At 34.4% G+C, this 27456-nt stretch overlaps 1 protein-coding gene across 2 annotated transcripts; it reads right to left on the reverse strand.

Moving 5' to 3' along the window:
* On the reverse strand, window positions 1–25470 carry SPIRE1 (spire type actin nucleation factor 1). Of its 2 annotated transcripts, XM_070942398.1 has the most exons (16): window positions 25333–25470; window positions 21666–21791; window positions 20953–21036; window positions 20247–20411; window positions 19425–19511; window positions 17804–17933; window positions 15851–15874; window positions 15645–15662; window positions 13239–13411; window positions 11964–12054; window positions 11552–11694; window positions 4257–4394; window positions 3552–3622; window positions 2622–2649; window positions 2040–2176; window positions 1–259 (listed from the first exon to the last, which is right to left on the reverse strand). In XM_070942398.1, the coding sequence occupies exons 1-16, from the start codon at window positions 25453–25455 to the stop codon at window positions 1–3; spliced, it is 1797 nt and encodes a 598-aa protein (XP_070798499.1). In that variant the 5' UTR covers window positions 25456–25470. The 2 variants fall into 2 exon arrangements, with proteins under 2 accessions (XP_070798499.1, XP_070798500.1); XM_070942399.1 differs by lacking the exons at window positions 15645–15662; window positions 15851–15874.
* Window positions 25471–27456: the final 1986 nt, after the last annotated feature.

Genomic DNA, 27456 nt, shown 5'->3' on the forward strand with positions numbered 1-27456 from the left:
TCAGATTTCATTGATAGTCCTCTCAGAAGGAGAGTATTCTGAAGTGCCTGGAGATGCCATGTAGAATGACTGTGTTTTTCTTTTTAATCTGGCTCGTTTGTTAGCCAGAGAGAGGCTGCGGCGGCTTGAATTAATGATTTCCGAAATGAACTTCTTGCAGTCCACGCACACTTCCATAGTGCTCCAGTCCTCCATGAGTTCTTTTGGAAAAAATGGTTCTTCAATTGACTTATCTACAGACTTTGACTTTGAGGACAACCTAAAAATAAAAGAACAATTCTGATCTTACTAGTACCATTCGTCTTTCCAATCATTCTAAAGAATTTCAGAAACCTTTTCAAGATTTTCTAGTTCTTAACATTTGGAGTAAAGAGAAAAAAGAAACCTGAAATAAGTCACTTGAATTTCTTAAGGTCGTTTTATTAATTTGTTTGTTTCTGTCTTCGAGTCACCGTTGACTCCTGGTGACTGCCTGGACAAGTCCCTACAGTTTTCTTGGCACAGTGTTTTGGAAGTTTGTCACTGCCTTCTTCTCAGGACTGAGAGAGAGTGACTGGCCCCAGGTCACCCAACAACACAAAAATAACCAATTTTATATAATCAGAACATTTAATCCCCAGGGAAAAAATTGCTGGTAAGAAAAGAAAGACTTAACTCATGAATTATAAAAGAAGGCAAGAAGGGCTAAGGTATTTCAGTAAATATATTCAAGAAAGGAAAAATGCAAATTTAATGAAAATAGGATGTAGGAATAGGAAATCTTCTTGCTATCTGAGAGACTGAGGGAAGGAGGACCTCATTTCAAGAATGAGGAAGATGTTCCCACTGCAGAGAACAATCCTTGGATCAGAGACCCATTTCCTTACTAAGAAGACTCCTATGGGATGTCAGACAGATGGCTTCTGACAGACATGTGGTATGACAGATTGGAGAGGAAGGAATATTAGATCTAACCAAGAGATAAGAGCTTGTTAGTAGCTCATAAACAGCATGATATCCAGATGACAAGAAACAATTCAAAATATTCCAACAGACTCTGTCTTAATGAACTCACTAATGAGGTTTGGAAACTCCTGCAGTTTCCAAAATTGTGTATTTACTCTTCATACTAGTATTAAAGACACTTCATTTAAGTTTCCCTGAGCTTGCTCAGTTGTGTGAGCTTGACATGTAGATCACATCATGACTTGCCTATTGGGTACAAAGGCATTTAGGCATCATGAGTCAGCTAGATGTAAAATACTAGATAGTGCAGGGAAGGAACAACAGTCATTTTGTTGGCACCAATAATATAAGGAAATATAGTGTGATAGTCTTAAATTTAGGTTAATAAAACAAACTGTAATCAAGCCTATCATACTAGTGTTTTCAGAAATATTACCTGTTCCAAATACAGGACTGGCAGAGCTCAGGAGTCTTAATGTATGTGAGATGATGCACAGGGGTTTATACAAGTGAAGATTCAAAAAAGTTTATATATGCACAAAAACTTTCCAAGAAGGATGCTTTGGTTGTCTGCCTTCTTCACAGAACGTTATGGTGTACTTCACAGAAAGTTACTCTGGAAGGTGTTAAAGGAATGTGAAGGGGAGGTGTCCTTTTGAGATCTGCCTAGAAGTTTGTTAAAATATTATTTATTTTAAGATAGGGAAAACATTTAGACCATAACTTCTAGAATTCTTTCTCAGCCTTTAGAAACAGCTACACTCTGGGTCATGTGACTGGGCAGAAGATAGGGGTGGGGGTGGGGGCTTAGAATTGAAGTGTTGGGAACATTTCAAGTGACTGACCAATTGCCACCTCCATATTGGGAGGAGAAATTCCAAGGTATGAATTTATTTGGAATCTTCCTCCATAGTCTCTGGAGAAAGCCATTTTGAATTCCGTATTTCTAGCTTCTTCTCCACCTCTAATTTGAGTTAGTGTTAGTGTTAATATCCATTAATTTGGAAAGATGAAAGGTGAGAAAGAAGAAAGAAATGAATCTCTGTCTATCGGTCTGTCTCTCTCCCCCATTATTAATTATAAGCATAACTTACCTTGGTATGCCCTTCAGTGACCTATGATGGCTGATGGGAGTTTTATCAGGCCTCATAAAGCTTTCTCCTTTCTGTAAAGCAGAAGGTCCCAGGGAAAAAATTGGAAGGGTGGAATATGGCTTTGATGGTAGGCGCATCTGTCATAAAAGCAGGGGAACAATGGTGAGATATAATTGCCCTGAGACTGCAAATGCCATACCATTTATAACACCCTACTCCAATATATTCTCAATAATATTGTATTGACTTTATGAACCTTAGTAAAATGCTATGATAACAAAACTTTCAACTATCTTGTAAGTATAATATTCCAAAAGCAAGTGCAGATTCTCATATTCAAAACTCGTCATTAAAGTTCATTGCATGACATTTGACCACTAACAATATCTCATTCAAAAAAACCTCTTATGTTTCTTTAGGAATAAAATTGGAGACGGATAAAATTTGAGATGGAATATTATATATACTATCTTGAATTCCAAAAGAAAAGTCAGAATTTAAAATGAACAGATAAAAATGAAATATTTAAACAAATAGAAACAGTTTAATAAACAGATTTTAGATTTTTGTTTTTAAACTTACTTTTTTACAGCACTGTGAACATACAGGCCTACAACATAAAAAAAGATTGGCTTTCTTAGTTCAAAGTAAAATTGTCTCTGGGGTCTATATTGCATTTTTCTTACAAAAATATTTTAAGAGTTACATACTATTTTTGAAATTCACTGGTTATTTTATTTTTCAGCACGAATAAAAAACACAGAAAAAAGCCAGAAGACTGGAACTGGATACCAGAAGCTTGTGTGCCCTTTCTAGATCCATCCCAGCTTCCCATGTGGGCTATTACTTCTCCTGTTCAAATCTAGTCTGCTTCACTAAGATGATTTAACTTGTAGAAACTCTTTTGGAAATAAAGAGGAAAAACCTCAATAGCCAAAATGAGCATCTTTCAAATAGTATGCTCACAGATTTTGGGTAATATATCACAATCTAAAACCAGAAATGGAAGGAACAAAATTCTCTTCCCCTAAGACGATTTAAAAACTGGACAAAGATTTAATTTGAGATTACAGCAGACTCTTATTTCAGAAATGCAGAAAGCAAATTATAAATGTGTGTTATGAAAAATTCAGAGGAATGTTATTCTTCAGAGCAATATAACAATCCATGTACAGTATAAATGCATGCAGTTTGTATACAGGCTTACAAGACCAAGACCGTTAATCTATTTTCTAAGTAAAGATGTCTCTTGCTATTTACTCATTTTATATTAGCTGCATGAACATCGTATGCCATAATTAGCATTGTTAGCTGCAAAGGTTTCCAATTTATATCTTTAAAGGTGCAAACCTTTAATCTGTTCAAATTCTTCTTTACTCGCCAAAAATTATCTTTCCTCCTTCCTTTCATATGCAAAACCAATAACAACAAAGTCATTAAAAATGGTTTAATAAGTACTTCATTTCTATCATTGTATTATTCAGCAATTTTTAATGATAGCCATGTGCTTACCTTTTACAAAACTGACAAGTATAGGACCAAGTGAAGAAAGAAAATCTTCTTGTGCGACAACAAAAACAGAGCTACAAAAATGGGAATAAGATAAGACTATTGATGTCTGTAAACAAACCTCAGCAAAGATACATAATCAAGTAGTTGTACACTTAATCACTTTAATTACATTTATTAAAATAGTTTTTCTCACTCTTTATAAAATACTCATTAAATGCTTTTATAATCCTTTGCTAACTGACATATCATCTTCTATATTAAGCATTTTGACAGCATAATAGAGAAGCATCCTGACGAAGAAGAACTATCATTGAGTTCAAGAACTGGATTCAAACTTATGCTCTGCAAAATTTTACTGGTGTTTGAGAAGGTGAAGATGGTGATTTATGTACTGATTTTTGTTCCTTTCCTCTGTGAATCTTGGTCAATGCTTTATATATAAAGCTACTCCAGAAGGCTGAACGATATTCGGAACAGGATATGATAAAATCTGCAAAAATCACTGTTGTGTCCCCTATTGAACATTTGTTAAAAGAAGGCACTCTACTATTTTCAGAAGAATAAGTCTCAATTTACAGATCTAATCTTTTCCTTTTGCACAAATATTTGAACCCATCTCTGCAAATTTTAACTTCCTGTGTATGATAATTTCTTTTCCATACGCCACTGTCCATATCTGTGGAAAATTAACACAGTTAGCTGTACCTTTCCCTTCTTTAGGGCAGTATAGACATCTTTGTATTGTTGATACTTCTCTAGTTCTGCCTTTACCAGCACTTGACGGATATGCATTACTTCTTCCACTGTGAGAGCCAGGCATTCCACTGGGTAGCAAAACTCCTCCTGAAAGGAAAAAAAAAAAGCTTTTTCAACTGTCTTTCTCAGAGCATTTCTCAGCTATCCATGTAAAGAGCCAGCCACCTGGTTAGTAATTTTAAAAGAAATAGATTTTACAATCAATATCAGAGAACATTTATATGATCACAGGCATCAAAACAGCAAAGACTTCAGAGATGCAGGCTAAAGAGGTTGTCCCTGAAAAAGCCTTTGATGGTTATTAAGCCAATCATTATGATGGTGTCTTTGATACCTTAAGATGCCTAGAGAAGCCAAAGAAACAGTTAGTAATCCAATCCAGAAGAAATTTTTATTCTGTGGTATTTTTTAACACAGTAAAATTATATGTATAATTTTCTTTATAGAATATTTAAAGAATTAGTTGCAAATTTGTACACCTTATATTCCTGCTGTTAGCATGAGTATCAATCCATTACAATTTGTTATAAGAAGTAGTATATAGATCTTTCTTCAACAGTAAAACACCATAATAGGTTATTAATGAGTTGAGTAAATCACCAGAATTGTTGATACCACGGAATAAAATGCACATCCCAAATTCACCTCTTTCATAGATTCTTGCCATAGATTTTGTTGAAAGACAGAATTCTTGCCCTAGCTAAATTATTTGTTGCAAATAATTTCATTTCTAAGTTATATAAAATGATATGCTAACCTTATTTTACTCTGTGAAAGAAAGACTACAAGGTTGGGAGCAAGAGGAAAATAAATAATCAGTAGTCTCCAGATGAATTAGGACATTCATTCATTCCTAAGCAATCTATGTTGCTTATAGCTCTTAAGGAAAAATGGTACAAATTCATATTATAAATGCAGCATAATGCTGCAAAATCCAACCAGATATGATGCTATTTTAAGTATCTTATAATTCTGTCTTTCAGTTCAGAAAAAATTTACAATGCAGAACTGGTAAAGAGAGTATATCACAGCCACCATATTTTAAAGAACAGCTATCTTACCAATCTAAAAATGGATCTCAAATACAAACTTCATCTTGCTCAAGATGCTTACAAATTGTGCCTTTTCTATCATTAACTTATTCATACTGAAGATGATGTGACTTCAGAGTCAAAATTTAGTGTGGTTTGCTATACTATATTAATCTTAGTATTACACTGGAAAATGCTATTTCCCCTACCACATGCTAAAGTCTTCATGTTTTATAGGTGTTTATAACTTTTCATCTTTTGCTTTCAGTTTTATTTATTTACTGCTTTTACAGAATTATCTAACTTATTTTAAAATAGTAATTTCTTTAGTGTTTTAAATTTCCATCACAAGTGGCTAGTCATGGGCTCCAAGACTCAATACATAAACGTTGATGTAGGATAGGATATACAATTACCCAGAAAAAAAATCAAGGAATATGATGGTAGGATTCTTTATATATGTTGATACTCTAATACAAAATGGTCTGCCCCCACATATTTGAAAGATTGTTGCCTTTCAATCCATATCTGAATGCCTTGCTCAGTCACTGATACTAAAACTACATCTGTCTATTGCAGTGCAGATTAATGAAAGTCCCTTTCCAAAAAAATATCATTGTCCTTCCTCCTTTCTGATAATTATTAAATACTGTAGTTATATTCAACTATTTAAATGATTAGTTTAAATTATTAAACAACTTGTCTTTTGCTGCTTATTTCATAACTTTGTTTAAAACTCCAATGCCCTTTAAGGGCTGATTAATTAGAAAAGGTGTGGGAGGAGGAACTAGCTCCTTCTTATCTATTTCCCAACAGTGTTTCTCCCCAAGCTACAACATGGTCCAATAACTTTCGTGACTAAGTAGATATTCCATCAAATAAATAATGTATGTATTAATGTAGATAGTGGTATCGCTGAGAAATTACTAGCTTTTTTATTTATTCATTTATAAAATACCATCAAATTATAAATTCATAACTTTTTGTCTTAGAAATATGATTTTTTTTTAAAAAATGTGCTTTCAGTGAACATCTATAACATCAGTGTGAAAATGAGAAGTCATGTTTGGAAATGTTTAGTACAGAGAGAACAAGTGAGAATAAAGCTAAATTGCTGTTCTCTATCAAATTGGTCAACTCAACTCTTTCTCCTGGCCTTATTATATGTAATAAATTATTAAAGTATTAATTAATACTTTTTGCTAATACTTATTACATATTACACTGGACAATTGAAATGTTTCATGTTATAATGGTAAAGCTATAACCATGAAGTATGACATATTATTTTCCAACTAATTTTTAGTTCTTTAAATTTAAAGAAAATGTTTCATCATGGTCTTCTCAGTATAGCTTCACTGATGTTTATTTTGAATAGCATATTACCAGAGTGTTTGTTCTCTTACTGAAAGTCCGGCTGAACTTCAAACTCTTCACATGTACAGATTGATCCCAACATTAATTCAAAAACAATTGTGCTTGTTGTGTGGATACTAGAGAAAGGAGACATGTGACAAAGACACTCTTGTTTCAAAACAGGAGTGACCTATATGCCTAGGTGGCTTCATGTATATGTGTCTACTAAATCCTTCACATAGGAATAATCCATATTTAAACCTTCAATTATCCAGCCACTCTGGCTATACTTTAAAAGCATTTTGAAGTACTACTAGAATTTTACATTTGACATTTTACAATGAAAACTAATAGAGAGAAATTCTTTAGAAAGTTCTCCAACCTCAAATAATATTAGGATAGTACTGTCGCTAAGACTTTTCTTCTAAAACATTATTGTATTATTGATAATAGACTAATATCATTCCTGATGTAGCTGAACTAATGTTTCTTTTTCATTAGAGGCAATTCAAGTAGCTGCTTGCAGGATGGATACAGTTGTTTACCAAGCTAAAATCCTCAGACAACTCTGAACAAGTTTATTATTATACTGTCAACTACGAAATACTAATATAGGAATAATTTCTATTAAATAACACATAATAAATATATTCGTAGTTTGCAAGTGAAGACTATAGTGAAGTAAAAAACTTTATAATGATAACGCCCAATGTATTTGTTTATTTTTGGTCCAATCCACTGAGAAAAATGCAGTAATTTGTGTAAAACAATATTCAACTACCTTGACATAAATTTCTTAATTGTAAGTTTTATCATCTGTAAATCTTAGTTTGGTTAAGCTTTCATTTAATGTTTGGCATATAAATTTATCTGTATGTAAATACACATTGAAAGATTAATTTATAATGTGACAACTTGGCCAAAATTGACATGTATGATTTTATGAGTTTGAATACGTTCTTAATTTTTCTAAACTATTTCTCTATTCTTGATTTTTTTTTTTTTACTTCTAAAAAGTTAAGATCATAAAAAGCTCCTCTCAAATAAACTTCTGATGTTACATTCTAGTTTGATTATCTTTCCCAGACAATTTCAACTTCCAGGCAAATTGATCAGTGAATACATGCACAAAAGAGTTCTGCAGGCACCGAAATAAATTTTAATCAAAATCCAGTGAAATCCTAAACCGTTAATGTCTTGCCACAGCTTAGGAATCTGTTCCCATTTGATGGGAAGGAAAGATTTCTAGGACAGTTTTAGAAAGCTCACAGTAGGAGGCAAACCTTTGAGACTTTCCACTGGTTAAAAACTCTTTCACATAGATAATACACAGTTCTGGCCATTCCAAACAAAGCTGCTTCAAAAGGATGAGAACTAAGCTGAGAAGTTGTATATATGGTTGCAAAAAGGGTCTTCCTTGGAACCTGAGCATTAGATAGGAAGTAGAAAAAGGAAGGCTAAACATAAATAAAACAGTTGTCTACCATTTTAGATAATATAACCCCAGCATTCATATTTCTTTATTTCTTATTGGGAAGTCAGCTCAATACAACCAGAATTACTGTACGACATAACACAAGCTCCTTGCTAATTCTGCTGGAAAAAACCATCACAAGATAAGCTCCCTGCTAATTCTGCTGGAAGAACCCATTCAACTTCCTTTTCAGTGGAAATGAGATTTATTTAAAGGTGGGATTTCTTTCACCAGAAGATAAGCAGTGACACTCCATCAATCCTGAAGGAAGGAATGAAGAAGGAGGATGTTAAATTTAACATAGGGTAATGTGACCTTATCTATGCCATTTTCTTTATACTTTAGAAACTGTAGAAACTGTTTGCTTAAAATTTTCTTAAATATAACTTTAATGGTATTGTTAAATGATAGTGAAACAGTTGAATTCAATGACAATTAATAAACTATTATAAAATGATATTTATGGCTTTTCCTAAAAACAAAAAATACATGTGATATCAGTTAATTTCCTAAGAAGAAAGCATAAGCTCAATAGGTATATATTTATTTTTGAATAACATAGTATTTTTTTTTAATTGCCATTTTGCATAGCAGGATTCATCCTCATAAACAAACACAACAATTACTGGCATAGGACTATATTCATTATGCCATTTCAGTTAAATGTGTTATTTAATCTTTAAATCTTTAAACAGATTGCATTCTTGTATGTAGATTTTGGTCCCAACTCTAGTTGACTTCTGGAAACTATTTTAAATTGGAACTTTTTTATTGGGTGTTTGAGCTCCGGCATCAGGTTTGCCTATTTGAATGTTAGGTTTTTTATATTTTCAATTTTATCAATATTATTGTTTTTTAATATTGTGATTTGCTACTAGTCTTTATAGAATTGTGACAGGATATAGATGTGCTTGACTGAGGGTTCAATTTCTTCCATGTTTGTAGTTCTCATATACATCCAAATGGAAATCTGCACAGAATACTAAGAGCTGATAAAAAATAAAGTTGCAGAATATACGGTAAGTTCAGGTACTATGGTAGAAAATTCTGACACTTTTAGGAAGTGTTGATGTATTTGGCTGAAATTTTAATCATTTCAGCCATTGCCTCCTGGGAATGTGGGAATTTTGGCATATCACTATAGGATTGAATAGATTCTGCTGCTTTGTGAACATTCATTCTATTTTAATTTTTTTAACACATTATAACTGCCTTGTTTTTAAGGAAACCAATATATAAAATGTTTAAAATAAATAAATACTTACAAGAAGTCTCCTCATTCTCATAAGACCAAACAACAACAGAAATATGGGGTTTTCCTTTTAGTACAAGATATAAAATATGAAATTATTTCTTATTCAGGAACTTCTGTAGTTTTAGTTTTTAAATTAACATTGATTACCCACTCCCCCTATTTGTATGCCATTCCAAGAAACTGATTTAGCAAAGCAAATGCCATGTGTGATACTGATGGTGCTCTGCTTGCTCTTAGGGGCTTATCTTGACCGACAGTGAGTTCTGGTAGATGGCAGTGCCATCCTTTGTTGTCTGAATGAAGGACTTTTCTAGCTTGTTCCTCCCAGAACAGACAAGAGGAAGAAGTCCAAATTAAATAGTTTCTGAGATCATGCCACACAAACCCTGGGAAAAAGCATCCATAATTTGTTAGTCTGAACTACTTTTTGAGATAAAACACCAGGAATAATTAGTTATGCGGCTTATTTTTTAACGAGCCACAATTATGAAAAATTCTGACTTGATGTTTTACAAAAACACAGGTAGTTTAAGTTTTATATTATTATATTCAGAGTTCTTGCTCTACTTTTGATCTCAAGAGCTAAAATAAGAATATAATTGTCAAATAGTATTACTTCTGCTAAAACAAACCAAGTTATAATCTGACTTTTTCTGTTGATAATATTTTTAGGATCATTTAAGAAAAAAAAACATGATGGACCTTATAAATCCACAGACAACTTCTAAAATTATATGATTTATTTAAAAGAAAGATGAGACTGGACTTTTCACAGCACATTTATTAGAAATGCCAGGTATCTCAGAAATGTTAAGGACTTTTTCTGTCATTAAAACATCAAAAACAATTTTTATGTAGTACATAAGAAATAACTGCTACACAAGTTTTTTGTATTTCTGAATGCCTGTATAGCTATACTTCAAAGAATTTTCACATGTACAAAACCATTATTCGCATAAAGCTATTTCTTAGAAAATAATTGCTCTTGTTCTGTACTCTGCATATGGAAATGACAAATGAGTTTAAGATTATCTAGGATCAGAAAGTGAATTCAAGTTAAAATGCATTTAATTTCTTGAGAAAGCAGCTCTGCTCTATGAATTAGTGACGGAATGTAAGTTAACTTCAACATGTTAAAAAATTAGCATCCAAATCAAATCTTCTTGAGCCAATGCAGAATAAGAAGGCTTTTTATTAAAACCAAACACACCCTTCTTCCTAAACCTGAATTCTTTCACTCTTTATCAATTTTAAGAATTCTTTTTACAAAAAAAATGATCTTACTTATAAAAATAGAGCCTTGGTACTACAGTGGTTTAAAGCACCCTGTTATTAACACAGCTGCCTGCAATTTACTGCTGGTTCGAATCTCTCCAAGGCTCAAGGTTGACTCAGCCTTCCATCCTTTCTAAGGTAGGTTAAATGAGGACCCAGTTTGTGGGGGCAATAAGCTGACTTTGTATAAAATATACAAAAGTATGAAGGCTATTGCTTAACGCACTGTAAGCCGCCCTGAGTCTCCGGAGAAGGGCGGCATATAAATCAAATTAAAAAAAAAAATAAAAAAATACAAGGATTTGGCATTCTGCTAGCTCCTAAAACAGGCATTTCATTCTCTTATGACAACTGTGTTTTATTGGAATCTACTTTCAGATAAAGTCACCTAACTCAATGTGCTGTATTTTCCTTTGATCCTTAAATAGATTCAATAATACTATATGACTACATGGCATTCTAGGTTCTTTAAATATAGTATGAGAAAAACTTATCAGCTTTTAATAACAGATTATAAATATGCAAAACCAGCAGTCAAAAAATTCATTTTCATGTACCATATAGAAGACATTTTACTTGCAGATATATTAATTTTATTAGCAAGGTTATATAAGAACATCAGCAATTAGGCCCAACATTCAAATCCTGAATTTAAAAGTTCAGAGTTATTTCATGTAGATCATACTTTCAACTTACAGGAAATAAAATTCAAGAGCTGTTCCAAAGTCTCACAATTTTGAGCTAAGGATTCCTCACAGCATATTTTTTACATATGGATTTTCTTCCCTCAGTGCTGGAATCACTATGTTTGACCCTTCAACCAATGATGAATTTGATCTACTATAATACTTACAAGGGATCTGGAGCTCTGTTTTGTGGGAGGCAAAAACTGCCGTACATTGGTTGGCGTTTCCTTCTCAATAGAATGTCGTCTCTGAGGTGGTTGTCTCCTTTCTGGCTGTGGTGTAGATGATATTGGCAAGAATTTTGGAGGCACTATAAATTTGATAAGGATGAATTATGTTCAGATTTTGTAAATTAATATTTTAACAGTACCTGTAATGATATCATAAAACTAGAATGAAAGTACAGTCGTATCATATATATCTCATCTCATCTTATATTGTATCATAATGCATACACACACACACACACACACACACACACACACACACACACACACAGAAATCTCTTTTAATCCATCCAGGTTCAAAATGTTTCTACTGTTGCAGGAAATCTTATTTGTTTTTAGCATTTTTACTCACCCTTTTTTCCAGGTGTGGTCTCCAGAAACACATCTTCCATCTGGGAGGGAGAAACACTACCACTACTGGATGATTTGGGTATAGACTCCTCCTGGAAATAATAAAATATGGCAATCAGGTGTTTCCCTTCTCCTTAATTGAGAAACAGTATAAACAATATACAGAAAAATATAGCATAATGTTTAATGATGCAGGATATGGAACTATACATGATCACCTGGTCATATTAATGAAAATGCTTCTAGGAAACAAAATATCACTATTTCTTGAAACAGCAGAAAATATTATAAAGGCCATATAATAGGCTGATAGCTATAAGCTTCTTGTCCATATGTGCAAGCTTCATAAACTAAAAGCAATTCAGTGGTGTACTATAGATATCAATAGTATTTATATTAAAGGATCATTCACACTGGGATTTTGTACAACCAAGGGTGAAGTGATAGCAAAGTGGACCAACTGAATGTAAAATGTTACCAACATCAGGAACATTACCTAATCCAAGGTTATTTATTTCATATAGATGGCTTTTCTAACATCTTCTAGCCAGAACTGGATACTGACACACAGACTGAATCTACATTTGACATCACAAAGATCTTTGCGTTTTAAACCTTGTAAAAATATGCAGCTTTTGCACTCTAATTTTATAATTTGGTTTTAATCTTAACAATAGTCATTAGGATTAATTGGATAAAACCACATTTTGTTCAAAATTATCTGAAAATTACTTTTACCAAACATACTATACAATACTTTAAGCAAAACAAGTCCCAATGTGACCAATAAAAGAAGTAAATGGAAATGAACCTATTACAGGTAGTCCTCAACTTATGACTGTAATTTAGCCTGGGTTTATGCCCTGATTTTGTCATTTTTGCAGTGATCATTAAGCAAATGCGGCAATCGTTAAGTGAATGATTGGTTGTTAAGTGAATACAGTGCTGGTTAAGTAAATCTATTGTCCACAATGGGTGTTTTTTGCCAGAAACCAGAAGTAAACGTTATTTTCTGACAAAAAAAAAAAATTGAGGTCATAAATTGAAGTCATGTGAGTGCAGGATATGGCAATTGTAAATGTAGGCTGGCTGCCAAGCACCCAAAATACGATCACCTTACTGCAGGAGGATGACCACTGAAACTTCAAATCTGGGTTGTAAGTAGTTTTGGGGAGGTCCTTCATAACTTGAATGGTTGCTAAATGACCGATTATAAGTCAAGGATTACTTGTAAAAATCTAAAACTGAAGGAATGTATTGTTGCTATGCATCTTACCTCTGAATCTGAGCTACCCAGTTCAGCCAAAGTGGGAGCTTTCAAAAGTCTCTTCCGCTGCACCGTTAATTTCATTGTTGTACCTAGGCCATTTACCTTTGCTTTGGATTCCAAGCTGCCATTTGCTATACAGCTTTCTAATAGCTTTTGGGAAGCTGCTGATGTGGGTACATCTAAGAAAAGCAGAAAAACAGCATGAATAAGCACTACTACTGTGGAATTTATCTTTTCTCCTAAAAAATACAATTATGTCAAGAATTGTGATATGACAGAAAATCAGTTGTGAGAACTAAAGTTTGTGGATATTTTTTTTTCCAAATGTGAAAAAAATGTGCTGGGAAAGTGACACAGCTTTATACATGGGGAGGGGGGCAGGCCCCATTTCATGGGACTTCTTCTCTGTCTCCTACACACACAAACATATCTCTTAAATCTGAGTTGCAATCCTCTCAAAAGAGATTTGCAAAGTGTTCTGTAAGTAAAGAATATTGCCAAGAGGAAGAACTTTCTTGTATCTTATTTGCATGTTAAGCTACTGATAAGTAGTTCTTAAAATGAAACTGATAAACACTATATTACTCCTGCATAGATACTTTGATATAAAATTATATGGAAATAATACAGGTAGTCTGGTTAACAATGGCGATTGGGACCAGGATTTCCATCACTAACTGATGTGGTCATAAAGTGTGATATCATATGCCTATATTGCTTCACAACAACAATCCTGGCATCATTGCCATCATTAAGTGAGGTCTGCAGGTCACTAAGCAAGGACCTCCTTGCAATTTCCTGCCAGCATCCAAAAAAACCAAGTCAGTGGGGAAACCTGCAGGAAGTTGCAAGTCTCAGGCAGTTTGAAAGCAGGCCAGCAGGCAGGTAAGTGGCTGTTGATAGGTGGGGGAAGCTATGTGAACAGCTATTAAGATGTGGTGAGAATGCAAATGGGGCTTTGGGTGCTTGCTGCCAGGCAGGGGAGGGTGCATAGGTGGCTGGTAATGCACAACATGAGTACGGCAGGGCTGACGGTGGCTGCTGCTGGGTGGGATAGACTGACTAGAATGAATTGCAGCCTTCTTTGCTGGTTTCCCCATTAACATTGCTTGTGGGAAGCTGACAGGGAAATTTCAAATCGTGATCACATAACTGCAGGATGCTGCAACTGTTGTGTGATTCTGTTGCCAAGCATCCAGATTGCGATCAGAGGCAGAACTTTAAAGACTGGTCATAATTTCCATTTGTTCAATACTGTCATAACTTTGAATGATTGCACTACCAGTGGTTGTTAACCAAGAGTTATCACATTTATGTATATATGTATGTATGTATGTAATTTATATGCCACCCTTCTCCCAAAGGACTCAGGGCGGCTTACAAAAGGAACATAAAAAAAAATACATAAACATTAAAATTGGTTTAAAATTGATTAAAATAAATTCAAATTCAAATTTTTTAAAATCAACCCTACGGATTCAGCCCATTTGATGAAAAAGCCACGTCTTCAATTCGCGGCGGAAGGAGAGGAGGTCACGGGCTGTCCTGGGGCCGGTGGGCAGCCCATTCCAGAGGGTCGCCGCTCCCACAGAGAATGCTCTCCCCCGGGGGCCGCCAGCCGACATTGCCTGGCTGACGGCACCCTGAGGAGGCCCGCTCTGTGTGAGCGCACCGGACAATGGGAGGATGGCAGGAGATGATCCTGTAGGTACCCCGGGCCTAAGCCATGTAGGGCTTTATAGGTGAGCACCTATAACATTTGAATATGTATCAACGTTGAGTTAGTACAGTATATATTCTATTACAAATTGATACTAAAATAATGCATTTGACATTTGAAATAGCGTTGCCCACATTTTTGAGTAATGGTTTATAGTTTAAAACAAACTGAAACAAAGAACATCTGTTAAGTAATAGTATATACCAAATATCCAGGGAAGCATAATAGCATTTATATGGGAATTCAGAGAACTTGAGCCATAGAATAGCTTGTTACTTGCTAAAAGTTATTTTTCGTCAAGCATGTAATAGGTAACAGATATAAATATAAACATAATTATGAATACATGAAATGGATACATATAAAAGGGAACATTAGGACAGGGACGGTCGGCAAGCTGGTGTGTTTATGAACACCCCTTAGAGACCTTTTAGGAATGGAGTGAGGTCGACAGTAGACAGTCTAAGGTTAAAGTTTTGTGGTTAGGGGAAGAAACCACAGAGTCAGGTAGTACATTCCAGGCATTAATGACTTTGTTACTGAAGTTGTATTTTCTGCAATCAAGTTTAGTGTGGTTTACCATAAGTTTGTATCTATTGTGTGCTCCTGTATTGTTGTGGTTGAAGCTGATGTAGTCATTGACAGGTAGGATATTGTGGCAGATAATTTTATGTGCTATGCTTAGGTCTGACTGAAGACGTCAAAGTTGTCTAATCCCAAAATTTGAAGTCTGGTGGCATAAGGTATTCTGTTGCGAGCAGAGGAGTGAAGGACTCTTCTCGCGAAATATCTCTGGACTTGTTCGATTGTATTAATGTACAATATGCATTTCAGGTTCCAGACAGATGAGCTGTATTCAAGAATTGGTCTAGCAAAAATTTTGTATGCCCTGGTTTGCAGCTCAATATTACTGGAGAAGAAGCTATGCAAGATTAGGTTAAAAACTTTTAATGCTTTTTTGGCAATGTTGTTACAGTGAGCTCTGGCACTTAGATCATTTGAGATGAGTACTCCAAGGTCCTTAACAGAGTGAGGGTCTATAAGGTTGTATCCACCCAGCTTGTATTTAGTGTTTTGATTTTTTTTTGCCAATATGTAAGACAGAACATTTGTTGGTTGAGATTTGGAGTTGCCAATTGTTTGACCATTCTGATAGATAGTCAAGGTCTTTTTGTAGGGTAGTAGCATTGTCGGTGGTGTTGAATAGTTTTACATCATCAGCGAAGAGAATGCAGTTGCTTATAATATGATCGCAAAGGTCGTTTATGTAAAGTATAAAGAGTGTGGGTCCTAAAATGCTTCCTTGGGGGACACCACTGTTAACTGGTGCAGAGTTTGATAGGGCATTCCCTATTTTGACTACTTGTTGCCTGTTTGATAGAAATGCAGCTATCCATTTATGCAGGGATCCAGAAATGCCATAAGATTTTAATTTTAGAAGTCGTGTACTACTGAATCAATGACTTTACAGAAGTCTATATAAATTGTGTCTATTGCTTTACCCTGGTCAAGTTGTGAAGTCCATATGTTTTTGCAGTGTAGGAGTTGCAGATTGCAGGACAGTTTTTTTCTGAAGCCAAACTGCTTGTTAGAGAGTAGGTTGTTTATCTCTAAGTAGAGGGTAATGGATTGGTTTATGATTAATTCCATGATTTTGCATGTGATGCAACATAATGAGATTGGTCTGTACTTTTCAACTAGGCTGGGGCCACCCTTTTTTAAAATAGGGATGACTGTGGCTAGTGACCATAAGCTAGGCATTATAATTTCTGATAAATGCAAAAAGAACACTGAGATAAGTATATTGTCTTTTCCTTAGAAATTTGATTAGAAACAATCAGCAATTCTGCTTTATAGCTTTTCTGCTTGTGGAACTGAAAAGACTACAAACAAAGGCGGGCATATGATTTCTGTAGATGATCCTATGTAATCCTAACTCTTATTGGGCAGAAAGCTCTTAACCCCAGAGGTTCCATAAAGAGGTAACAGAATTGGCGTTAAGACTTCACTAATCCATTGCCAATACCCTCTTTTAAAATGAGATATAAGCTTAAAGCTTGCACCTGAATTAATTTTTAAATTTTAAATCAGCTGCCTTTGTTTATTTCAGTAGAAAATAAAAGTCCCTTCAAAGTGTTCATATTTTAAATTTATCCATGTCATTATATTTTTCTTTGTATAATCAGCAATGGAGATTAATCAATCAGGCACTTGAAATGGCTAACATATTTTAGAAATGAATTTGGTTAACACATCTTGAAAAAGTTTTCTTCAAGTTGACCTTGATTCCTAAAGGTTTCATTGCATATCTTCTTCTTCTTCTTCCTCTTCCTCCTAGCATATTCCCGCAGATCAGGATCCGCTTTTCAGATCATGGATCACCACTTTGCATGGTTAGCTGTGTCTCTGGGGCGCAGGCCCGCAGCTTGCATGTCTTTGTTGATGATGTCTCACCATCTCTATTTTGGATGCCTGTGAGGTCGCTGGCTATTGATTTCTAGTTGGTATGCAGCCCTGGCCATGGTGGAAGGTGCTGCTCTCTGGATATGTCCATGCCAGCAGAGCCAGCCTTCTCTCATCTTATCTGGAATTGGTGCCACACCAAAATGCTGATGAATGGTGTCATTTGTGATGTGGTCAAGAAGAGAGAGGCTCAATATCCATCGGAGCATTTGCATTTCCATGGCATGGAGATAGTTTTCAATCCCTGTTGTTGTCGCCCAGGATTCAGTGCCATACAGTGCAACAGGGCCGGATGGTTGTTTATCATCCAAGGACAAATCACACACATTCCACTCAGTTCCTGAGCCCAGAGAGATGAACCAGGTTTCATCAAAATCAAAGTACTCACCTAGCCTATTACGCCTGACCTCATCAGGTGAAACAGGTTTTAGCTTTCTTTCAGATTTTATTTCTTCCAGAATTCTTTCATGGAGGCTACGTGGCCGTGGTGGAGTTGGCTTCAGTTTTCTTGCAGATGCCTGGAAAGTATAACGTATCTCAAAGAAAAATACTGACAATGCTTAAGAGATGTTCATCAATATACATGGCTTTACCTGAACTGCGTGTCCATTGAAATAAGATAATGGTAAATTTCTAAGCTACAATTTAAAAATAATAGATTGCTTGCTTACAATATAACGATGGTTTTTCAAGCAGCCACTACATATTCATTTAAATAGATTCTAACTCTTCTTCAGCCTAAACTATGTATTAAATATGTTTTAAATGGGAAAAGCACCCCTTGTCTGGCCACTGCACATGCTACAGGTTTGATTTTCTGGCTATCTGCCTAATACCTTGAATTGATATCAAAAAGAAGTTCTTTCTTGCAGAGCAAAGAAGAGACTTGAGAGGGATGGAGGAAGGTTATATCAATGCACAGATGACTGCTGAAAGAACCACAGTTATGAATTAGCACCTTGTTTGTCTTTGTAGTGGAAGTTTTAAGATGAGATTGGACAACCATTTGTCTGAAATGTTATATGGTTTCCTGCTTGAGCAGGAGGTTGGACTAGAAGACCTACAAGTTCCCTTCCAATTTTGTTATTCTGTTATTCTAGTATATGTATATCTGATTCACCCTAATGTGAACACATACACAAAGTCACATTTTCAGATAAGGGACAGATCAGGGGTGAAATCCAGTAGGTTCTAACAGGTTCTGGAGAACCAGTAGCGGAAATTTTAAGTAGTTCAGAGAACTGGCACATACCACCTCTGGCTGGCTCCAGAGTGGGGTGGGAATGGAGATTTTGCAATATCCTTCCCCCAGGAGGGGAGGGAATGGAGATTTTGCAGTATTCTTCCCCTGGAGTGGGGTGGGAATGGAGATTTTGCAATATCCTTCACCTGCCACATCCACCAAGCCACGCCCACAGAACTGGTAAAGAAAATTTTTGGATTTTACCCCGGTACAGATCCTCATATCCAGGGGTGGGTTTCAAAACCTGTCACTACCGATTCACTCATGAGCACACATGCGCTCGTGCATGTGCACGATGCTTCTGCGCATGTGCAGAAGCATCCGGGCAGGTGGGCGGAGCCTCCCACCGCTGCTACCGGTTCACCCAATCCGGTGCGAACCGGTAGCAACCCACCACTGCCCAGATCAGAACAGATGACAAAACCAACAGGCTAAAAGAAATACCAGCTGTAGCAGACAGATCAAATTGATATTGCATAAGGGATAGTGCATAAGGCATATTTCATAAAGGATGCTGATATGAAACAGCAAAAAAACATGAGATTTTATTTCAAAACAATTCCTCTAATGTGTATTAATTTTATATAAATGCATTTGAAGGATGTCAATGCTACAAAATATAAGAAAAAAATATGTGTTTTCTATATTTTAGATAAGACTGAGAGAAGCAATAGAAGAAACCTGAATATGGTTAAAGTAAAAAGATGTAGAAAATTTCTTGTTTTCATTAACTTTGCCCCCCTGCACCCTCCATTGTATTACATACAGGATTTAATGGAGGTCGAGACCGGATGAAGTCCAAGATAATTTCATGGGCACTCTTTTTTAATCGTGGAGGAATATCCCCATTGACCTAAAAGAGAGAAGAAAAATATCTATTATTCTGCTTGCACATCAGTATCATGCAATCCCAAAAGGCAATGAATTCCAGAACAAACATAATTGCAGTGGTTATTGAAATGCAGCCCATTGACCACTGGGAGGCAGGCACTATGTAACCAGTTTTATATTATCTGAAACCTATAAAATATAGCTACCCAGATGTTCAAAAGGTGTTCGGAAATTGAATTCATGGACCTTTGCACTTTAGATTACTCTATATAAAGCATTAGCTTTAGGATTATCACGTGATCAATGGTCACAGGAAGGGATACCTAGAAGCTATCCAAATTTTTTGGTAAAGCATTTATAACTTTCATATATACAATGAAATAAAATGAACTTCAATTTTATAAACTAGTGTTCCTGCTGTGAAGAGCAATTTTTGTTAAATCAATGTGATACAATACAAAAATCTATGCAGCTAGTTTTTATCTGCCATAGAAATAAGGTTCCTTTTTCTTGGGAAATAGCAGATCCTATAACATAGTCACTTTTATTGAAGTCGAGGTGATTTTCAAAATAGCTTGTAAAATTAACTAAGATTCTAATATTTTCAGGGCAAAAATTAAACAAAACAATATAAAACCCCTACAGAAGGCATTAGTTTTTCAAATTAACAAAAATAGTTCTCTTTTTTTGTTCTTTTTAGTAGTCCTAACATAATTTGAGGCTATACAAAGAATGATAAAATTTTGACGGAGTTTACCATAACTTTTCTTAAAGTATAGCGCTTGGATCGAATATCATCCATCAACATTTCATATGGCGTGAGCTGATATTCTATGGGAAGAGGGTTGTACTGACGTTCTTGAACTTTCTTAAGTTTTACGCCATTTCGCAAATCTCTCATAACTTGAACCCAAAACTGTGCCTGAAGTAGTTAAGAATAAAGGGTTAATAGGTGATGAAATTTGTATTATTGTATTTTAAGCCCTACTAAACTTAAATATTTATACTAAAATACTCATTATAACTTCTACATGTATCACAAAACAAATGATGCCTCAGCTTTTATAAACTAGAATTTATTTTATTGAATAGTGCGACAATTATCTTTTTCCAACTAATTTCCAATATTTCCAATATTTCTTTGGAAACATGTAAACAGGGTAAGAACAGTTATAAACAAGTAAGCAGTTAATTACCGTACATTGTCACATAATCAAATAATCAGTTGCATGTCTTGAAATTAATAGAGCACCTTAGAGTCATGTTTCTTAACTTCAGTAACAATAAATTCTTTATTATTTACTTTATAGAGGAAGAACAGATATAATATTAGCCATGATTTTATAGATTTTATATTTGTGCATCTTCGTATACATTTGATATAAACATTTGATATAGATTGTGTTGTCTGTCTATAAGTTTGTAATATAAAGCCATTACTTTATTTAAACAAGTAATCTCACCCAATCAGCAGTTTTTAATTCATCAAGATCAGTGCTAGAGTCTTTATTTCTTTCTTTGTCCATTTCCTGCATTTTCTTTAAATTCTATTAATTAAAAGAAAATTTATTTGTTTACAATAAGATCGATGCCCTACAAATATTGCTGAACTATAGCTATTAATTCTATGGTCAGTGATAAAGGATATTATGCATTATAATTTAGCAATACCTGAAACAACATCAGCACCATTACAGTTTAAAAAGATTTTAGACTCACATTTAAAAAGATTATAATTATCACATGTTTGTTTTGGCATTTGTCACTTCCAAACAATGTTTTTAACAGACACAATAAACAAGATAATTTGTTAACACACTGATATGAAAGGTATAGTGACAGTGGTGAAGGAACAAGATGGTGAGAAGTGAAAAGCTTGAATCTACTGTCAAGTCACAAAATGAATTTATATTAAATATATCAATTTAAAACTAAAATCCAAATAAATATAGTAATAGTGAAAGAGCCCAATACCAATATTGACAGATTTAAGTTATAATTATATGGTGCCACTGAAATCAAAATAATTATGACAAATGTAATTCACCAAAATAGAAGTTTAGTATTTGTAATTACAAAAACAATTGTTTTGGAGTGTCAATACTAAAGAACAGAAATATATGACATTTTTGAAATGCAAAAAGCCAAATGACTAAGTGATTTGTACATTGCTTACCTCTCTAGCACTTTTAATTTTGGCCAAGAATGTGTACAACTCCATTGTTTCAGCAAATAGTGCGCGACATACCGCTTGATAGTGATTTGGCGCATCTGATTGGGTTGGCAGATGGGTAGCGCAAAGCTATGCAAACATGTTACAATAAGATAATGAGTTTTGTTTTACAGAGGAAATATGAATGTCCAATTTATAGTTTAAGTATCAGAGAAATGTAATTTCACTTTTCAGTATCACAAAATATTTTAAACCATACTTGAATTATTCTTCATCCAAGAAAATAAAAAACAAATGTTGTTTATCCATACATCATCTAGCAATACCTAGAGCTATTTTGCCCATGAATATATGCATTAATAAAACCAGTGCATCTACAATAAATCCTAATAAAATAATTATACCAAAGGCTTGATAAAGTGAAAATTGCAATAGGAAAAAAACCAAAACAATGGGAGAATTATTTCTTCTCCAGGTTCATATGGATCAATATGAATTTAGCAAACTGCTTCCATGATCAGTATCAGCTTAAGAATTTCTTCTTCAAGTTAAAAAGCTTGGCAGATTTGTTTTTGACTGTACATTATTTACAATTAGCTCCAGATCTTCACTAAATTAAGACCTGGTTTAAAACAGGGGTGGGCAATTAATTTTCCCAATGGGGCACATGAGAAATTGGGACTGTTGTGGAGGGCTGCCATCATTCTCCCCCACCCTTGCTCCCAGCCCCACTGCCCCACCACTGCCAAGGGCTGGATAGGGAAGCCAAAGGCCTGGATGTGGCCAGCAGGCCGTAAAATGCCCAGGTCTTGTAAACAACCTTTAAGGTTTTGTTTTACAATTTATATGTAAACAAGACAGATTTCTCATGCAAAAAGTTCTTTCTGTTCATTTTTTTAAAAAAAAGTTTCAAAAAAGGAAATTCCTTTGTTTATAAATCCAACCAATCGGTGGCTAATCAGATAAAAAAAAAATCAAGCAATGCCAGTCTGAAGCTTCAGGCTACAATCCCACAACCCAGATTAATTAAAAAGTAAGTTTTCAATTTTGTGTTTCAAAAATAAAAAATAAAAATGGGGAAAAAAAATTTCTATATGAATATATTTCCAACTTTTTGAGAGTCAAGCTAATATCGGTATAAATTTCCCATGTTTCAATTTAAATGTAGCTCCAAAAATAAAGTTGCCGGAGAAGTGCTTATCTTTTCCAAAGAAAGTCTCTCTTTAACTGTGAAGATGATAAAATCCCAAAAGTGATTTAGAAATGTGGAAGATTAGTTCTACTGTCCATAAATTTGGCTATATCACAGTTGTGAACTCAAGGAAAATCTTGTCAGAAGGTTGCAAAAGGGGATCATATGACCCCGGGAGGCTGCACCCATTATAAATGTGAGTCAGTTGTCAAGTAACCAAATGTAAACCATGTGACGGGGATGTTGCAATGGTCATAAGTGTTAAAATTGTCATAAGTCACTTTTTTCAATGCCGTTGTAACTTCAAACGATTGCTAAGTGAACTGTTGTAAGTCGAGGACTACCTGTACAGGATAGCATAGCTTTCTTCAATACGCCAAAAAACAAAAAACAACCCTGAATTTAAAACGGCATTGGCCAAGAAAGATTAGCCTCAAAAAGAGAACACGTAGATACTTAGATACTGTGTAGTATTTAGGTGTGCAGCACTTTAGAATAAAGAATTAAAAAATGCTTGAGTTCACATGAGGGGACAAACATAGTGCCTATGTGCGAATACTTTCTTATTACAGCAAGATGGGGAAAAAACCTGGCTTTTCAAACAAGCCTTTTAGAATTTTTTTTATTTTTAAAGAATTTCATCATTACTTTATCCGAGTATACTTTTGTAAACCATCAAAGCTATCCAAACTCACTACATATACAGAAATCTTCTACCACAAGTAATATAATAATGGTTTAAAAAAACCTATAATTCTCTCACAGAGAAAATAGGCATGATTTGAGCAAACAAGGAAGCAAATTATAATTGTTCTTAAAGTTAAAATTTCGCAAGTGCATTTGTGTCATTGTGCTAGGAAGAAGTTTGCAGTCCAGATTTTGCATAAATATGGAACTGATGGTTGTTTGCTGAACATAGTAAGTGCAGCATATGATGAAAATAAACCATCTGTCAGAAAGGAATGCTTAGTGAAAGGTTGAAAACTGGGTTGGGATGGGGGAGAGCGTCTCCTTGGTTGCTTAATACTGTATATTTGTGGATAAAAGCGTAAGGAACATTTGAGGTATGCGTAAGGAATGTTTGCAGATGATGCTGTGTTATTGGTTTTAAGACAATGCTTCACCAATTTTTTCCTTCTTTATCCAAAACTACAGCAACTTGTGAATTTCTCATAAATGGACATATTTTGTTTTTTTCTAATTGTGGCACAGTCATGTAGACAACAAGTATATCACACAAACCCAAATTCTAAATGCTGTTACCTATGGTACAGTATTGTAGAAGGTTGCTTTGATCAGGTGAAATTGGAAATTTCTTTACCCAAATCTTCTCCTACACAGTACATAATAGATGTCCATTGGATGGCATATAACCAGGTGGATCTCAACAAGCTAAGCAGGATTGTATCTGTTTGATATTAGTTTACCGAATAGCTTTTAAAGTTGAAAGAAATGTTCAAAGAGAAGGCAATAGAAAACCATGCCTACATTATAGGCAGTTTTGACTTATAACCACAATGGAGCCTGGACTTTCTCTTGTAAATCATGACGGCCATAAGTTTAGATACCCATGTGATTGGGTCAGATTTTATTACTTTTTTTGCAGCCATTGTTAAGTGAACACTGTGGTCATTAAAGAAATGCTGAAGTCATTAAATGAATCATATTCTTCTTGGCTATTTTTTGTGGAACCCAGACAAAGAAGTCAGAAACTGGCAAACAATGTCAAAAATTGTGGTCATGGGTTCAAGGAATGCTACAATTGGCCACAAAATTGAGTTGGTTGTCAAATGCCTGAAATGCACTCATTGACTGCAGCTGTTTGACTGCGATGAGGTGTGCAGCTGTCAGACCTCTGGAACCAAGTTGTAAGTAGCTTGGAGGGTGTGTGAGTGGTTGTAACTTCAAACAGTTGCCAAACAACTGGTCATTAAGTGTGGAAGAAAGTCACCAGGAATCAATATTCACTCAAAGGCTATGTTAATATCTAGAGATAGTAACTACTTAAGATGTGAATATTGTATTTTGACAGAAAAACTTTCATGCTGAATTAAAAGGTAACTTTACAATGTTAAATAAATAAGGTTAAATAAAAGACTATTTACAGAAAAATAGTTTTTATGTACCCAACTTTGCATACTGCAAAAAAAATGTCCTTTAGCTTTTAATCTGACTGAGATAAACAGATCTCTCTGGTATGTGTTTATATGAAAATGGAATGTGCTAAGAATGTGTGGGTTGTAGAAGAATATTATATCAATGCAGTGATGAAATTCCCAAGAAGGTTTGTATTGGAATGACTGAAGTAGAAGACAATAGACTCTTGAAAACTGAAATGCAGTAAAAACAAAAAACAGGTTTGTGCCAAGGCACATATCAGATGAAAATAATATTTTAAATTAGAATATACTGTCAGGGTTAGGGTTAGGGTTAAGGTTTCTTAAATATCAACATTGGCTAAATAGGTTAAAACTATACCTTCATGACATCTCTATAAGACTGTATAACTTCAATATTGCCTTTATGTTCATCATCTGCAGCTTCATCCAGAGCTTCATAACCTTCATCTTTGGTTGCATCTGTTTCTACTGTATTAGTCATACGATCAATCAGTTGCTCCAAGGGAGGGCTGAGCTCCCGCTCTTCATTCTCTTTCAAGCTATAATCCAGTGCTTTATAAATAATAATTCCTAGGGATTCTATAACCTGAAAAAGGATTATACCAGGTTTTAGATAAATAGTCATTTTGCAACTTCTATCTTATTTAAGTTACAGTCTAAAATATCTGAAAAGCAACCGATTGCAAAAGACTAGCTTATATTAAATCAGTAGTTAAACAAGAAAAAAACTCTTACCAAATCAATATTATATAAGGAAAAATATATTACAATATAATCCAGACATTAACCAATGAATTTCTAATATGCAGCTTGCCCCCCCCCCCAACAAGCTATCTTGCTGATTGTACTTTTCAAAGTACTGAAATTGGATAAAATGGATGTGTTTAAATTTTTGTTTGTTGCTTTGAATAACCAGGCTGCAACCAGATTGCTTTCAATGTTATGCGATCATTCTTCCTTTGAACTCTACACATAGAAATGTGCTTTTTCTATGTTTCAGCTGTCTTCTGCTGAATAGGTATGACAAAGCTCAGTTGAGTAGAGCATCGCAAGCTTACTCCACATAATATAGGAAGAGAGTCTACTGTTAAGAGATTTAGGATCAGGGAGGAAAAGTGGGGATGAAAGGGAAAGTTCCAAGAGGAGAATGTAGGACAGAAATTAGAACTAATAGAAGGGAAATGGGACAAACATCCCTCTCAGTCTTGTTTTCAGAGCTACCCCTCCTAGTTCTTTCATGTTTGAAAGAGACTGAAATTTAAATAATAGACTTTAGTTAGTTTAATAAAGATAATTGACTTTAATGCAGATAATTAAAAAACTAATATAAGGAAGGGCTCTTTCTCGCTTTGTTATATATTTAATAAACAAGCATTAAAAACCAGACCTTTTAATTATATTATGATCTTTTATTTTCACGTTTCATGCTGTAATACAAAATCATGCATACCATTCTCCCACACTTGAACAGTATAATACAGCATTGTCCATAGGCTTGTTCTTTCCCTGAAGTTCTCATATTCATAAATAAAATAACAAAGCCTCAATGCATGTTTTTCCTTGTAAACAGTAAAAAAACTGTTTTGGGCCAAAATTCTTGCTTCTCTAATATTTCCTCAGGGCTATTTATTTCTTCAGCTTGTTTTTTTTAAAAGTTCAAAGATTATCTGTCATAGCAAATTATGTTTACTCTGCCATGTTAGAAATTTTGGTGCCACTTAATATTCTGATTTGCAAACTTCTGAAACATATCAATCCAAACTGAATGGATTACCACATAAAATATAATACCAATATTAATTAATTCATAGCAATAGCATAAATTACACTACAAATATACTAAGGAATTAGACCAATTGAAATTCAGTACAGATTATTTCTAAGTCGGCAAACAGATGACTAAACCATCCATTTTATTTAGGTTCTAATCAACAGTAAATTATCATAATATTCCATATAAAAATAATCCATATAATAGTTTAGACCACTGTAAACTAAACAATGAAACCAGATATTTAAGTACATACATTGTTCTCTTTACTAGCACATGACTTTTCTTCAACATTCTTGAGAACATTATGTACAGGTCAGAGAAAACTGTTTCACTCTTCAAATAGAAGGATTGTTAATTTTCCTATTTGGATATGTGAACTCCCTCAACAAACAAAGAAACCAAATATATTTAAAATTGTAGCTTCACAATTAACCTTTCATGAATTGCACACTGAAAGTCTATTGCCTATACAATTATAACAGAAGCAGTACTTTTAAATATTTAATTGCAGCTTTATAAATATTAACAAATTGGAGAACATGCAGGTAGATATTTTAAAGTGTCTCCTCTTGTATCAAGTTCATGGTACCTTGTATTGTTTAATGTCAACAACTACAGAGAAAGAACATTTTGGCTATTTGATTACACTGGTAATCTTTTAGATGACTGAATTAGTTCACTTTGATATTAATTAGTCAGTGTTGGATA

Source organism: Pituophis catenifer, unplaced genomic scaffold, assembly GCF_029215685.1.
Source record: "Pituophis catenifer annectens isolate HBS135680 unplaced genomic scaffold, rPitCat1.0.hap2 SCAF_3, whole genome shotgun sequence".
In the NCBI taxonomy this organism is placed as follows: Eukaryota; Metazoa; Chordata; class Lepidosauria; order Squamata; family Colubridae; genus Pituophis; species Pituophis catenifer.

Bases quoted from the DNA above. Each gene is read 5' to 3' on its own strand.
- SPIRE1 (XM_070942398.1), bottom strand. From the start codon at position 25,455: ATGACTAATACAGTAGAAACAGATGCAACCAAAGATGAAGGTTATGAA. The intron at 19,512-20,246 runs GTAAACTCCGTC...TCTCTCTTTTAG, and splicing joins ATACTTTAAGAAAAGTTATG to GTCAATGGGGATATTCCTCC. The intron at 3,623-4,256 runs GTACAGCTAACT...CCATTTTTGTAG, and splicing joins CTGCCCTAAAGAAGGGAAAG to CTCTGTTTTTGTTGTCGCAC.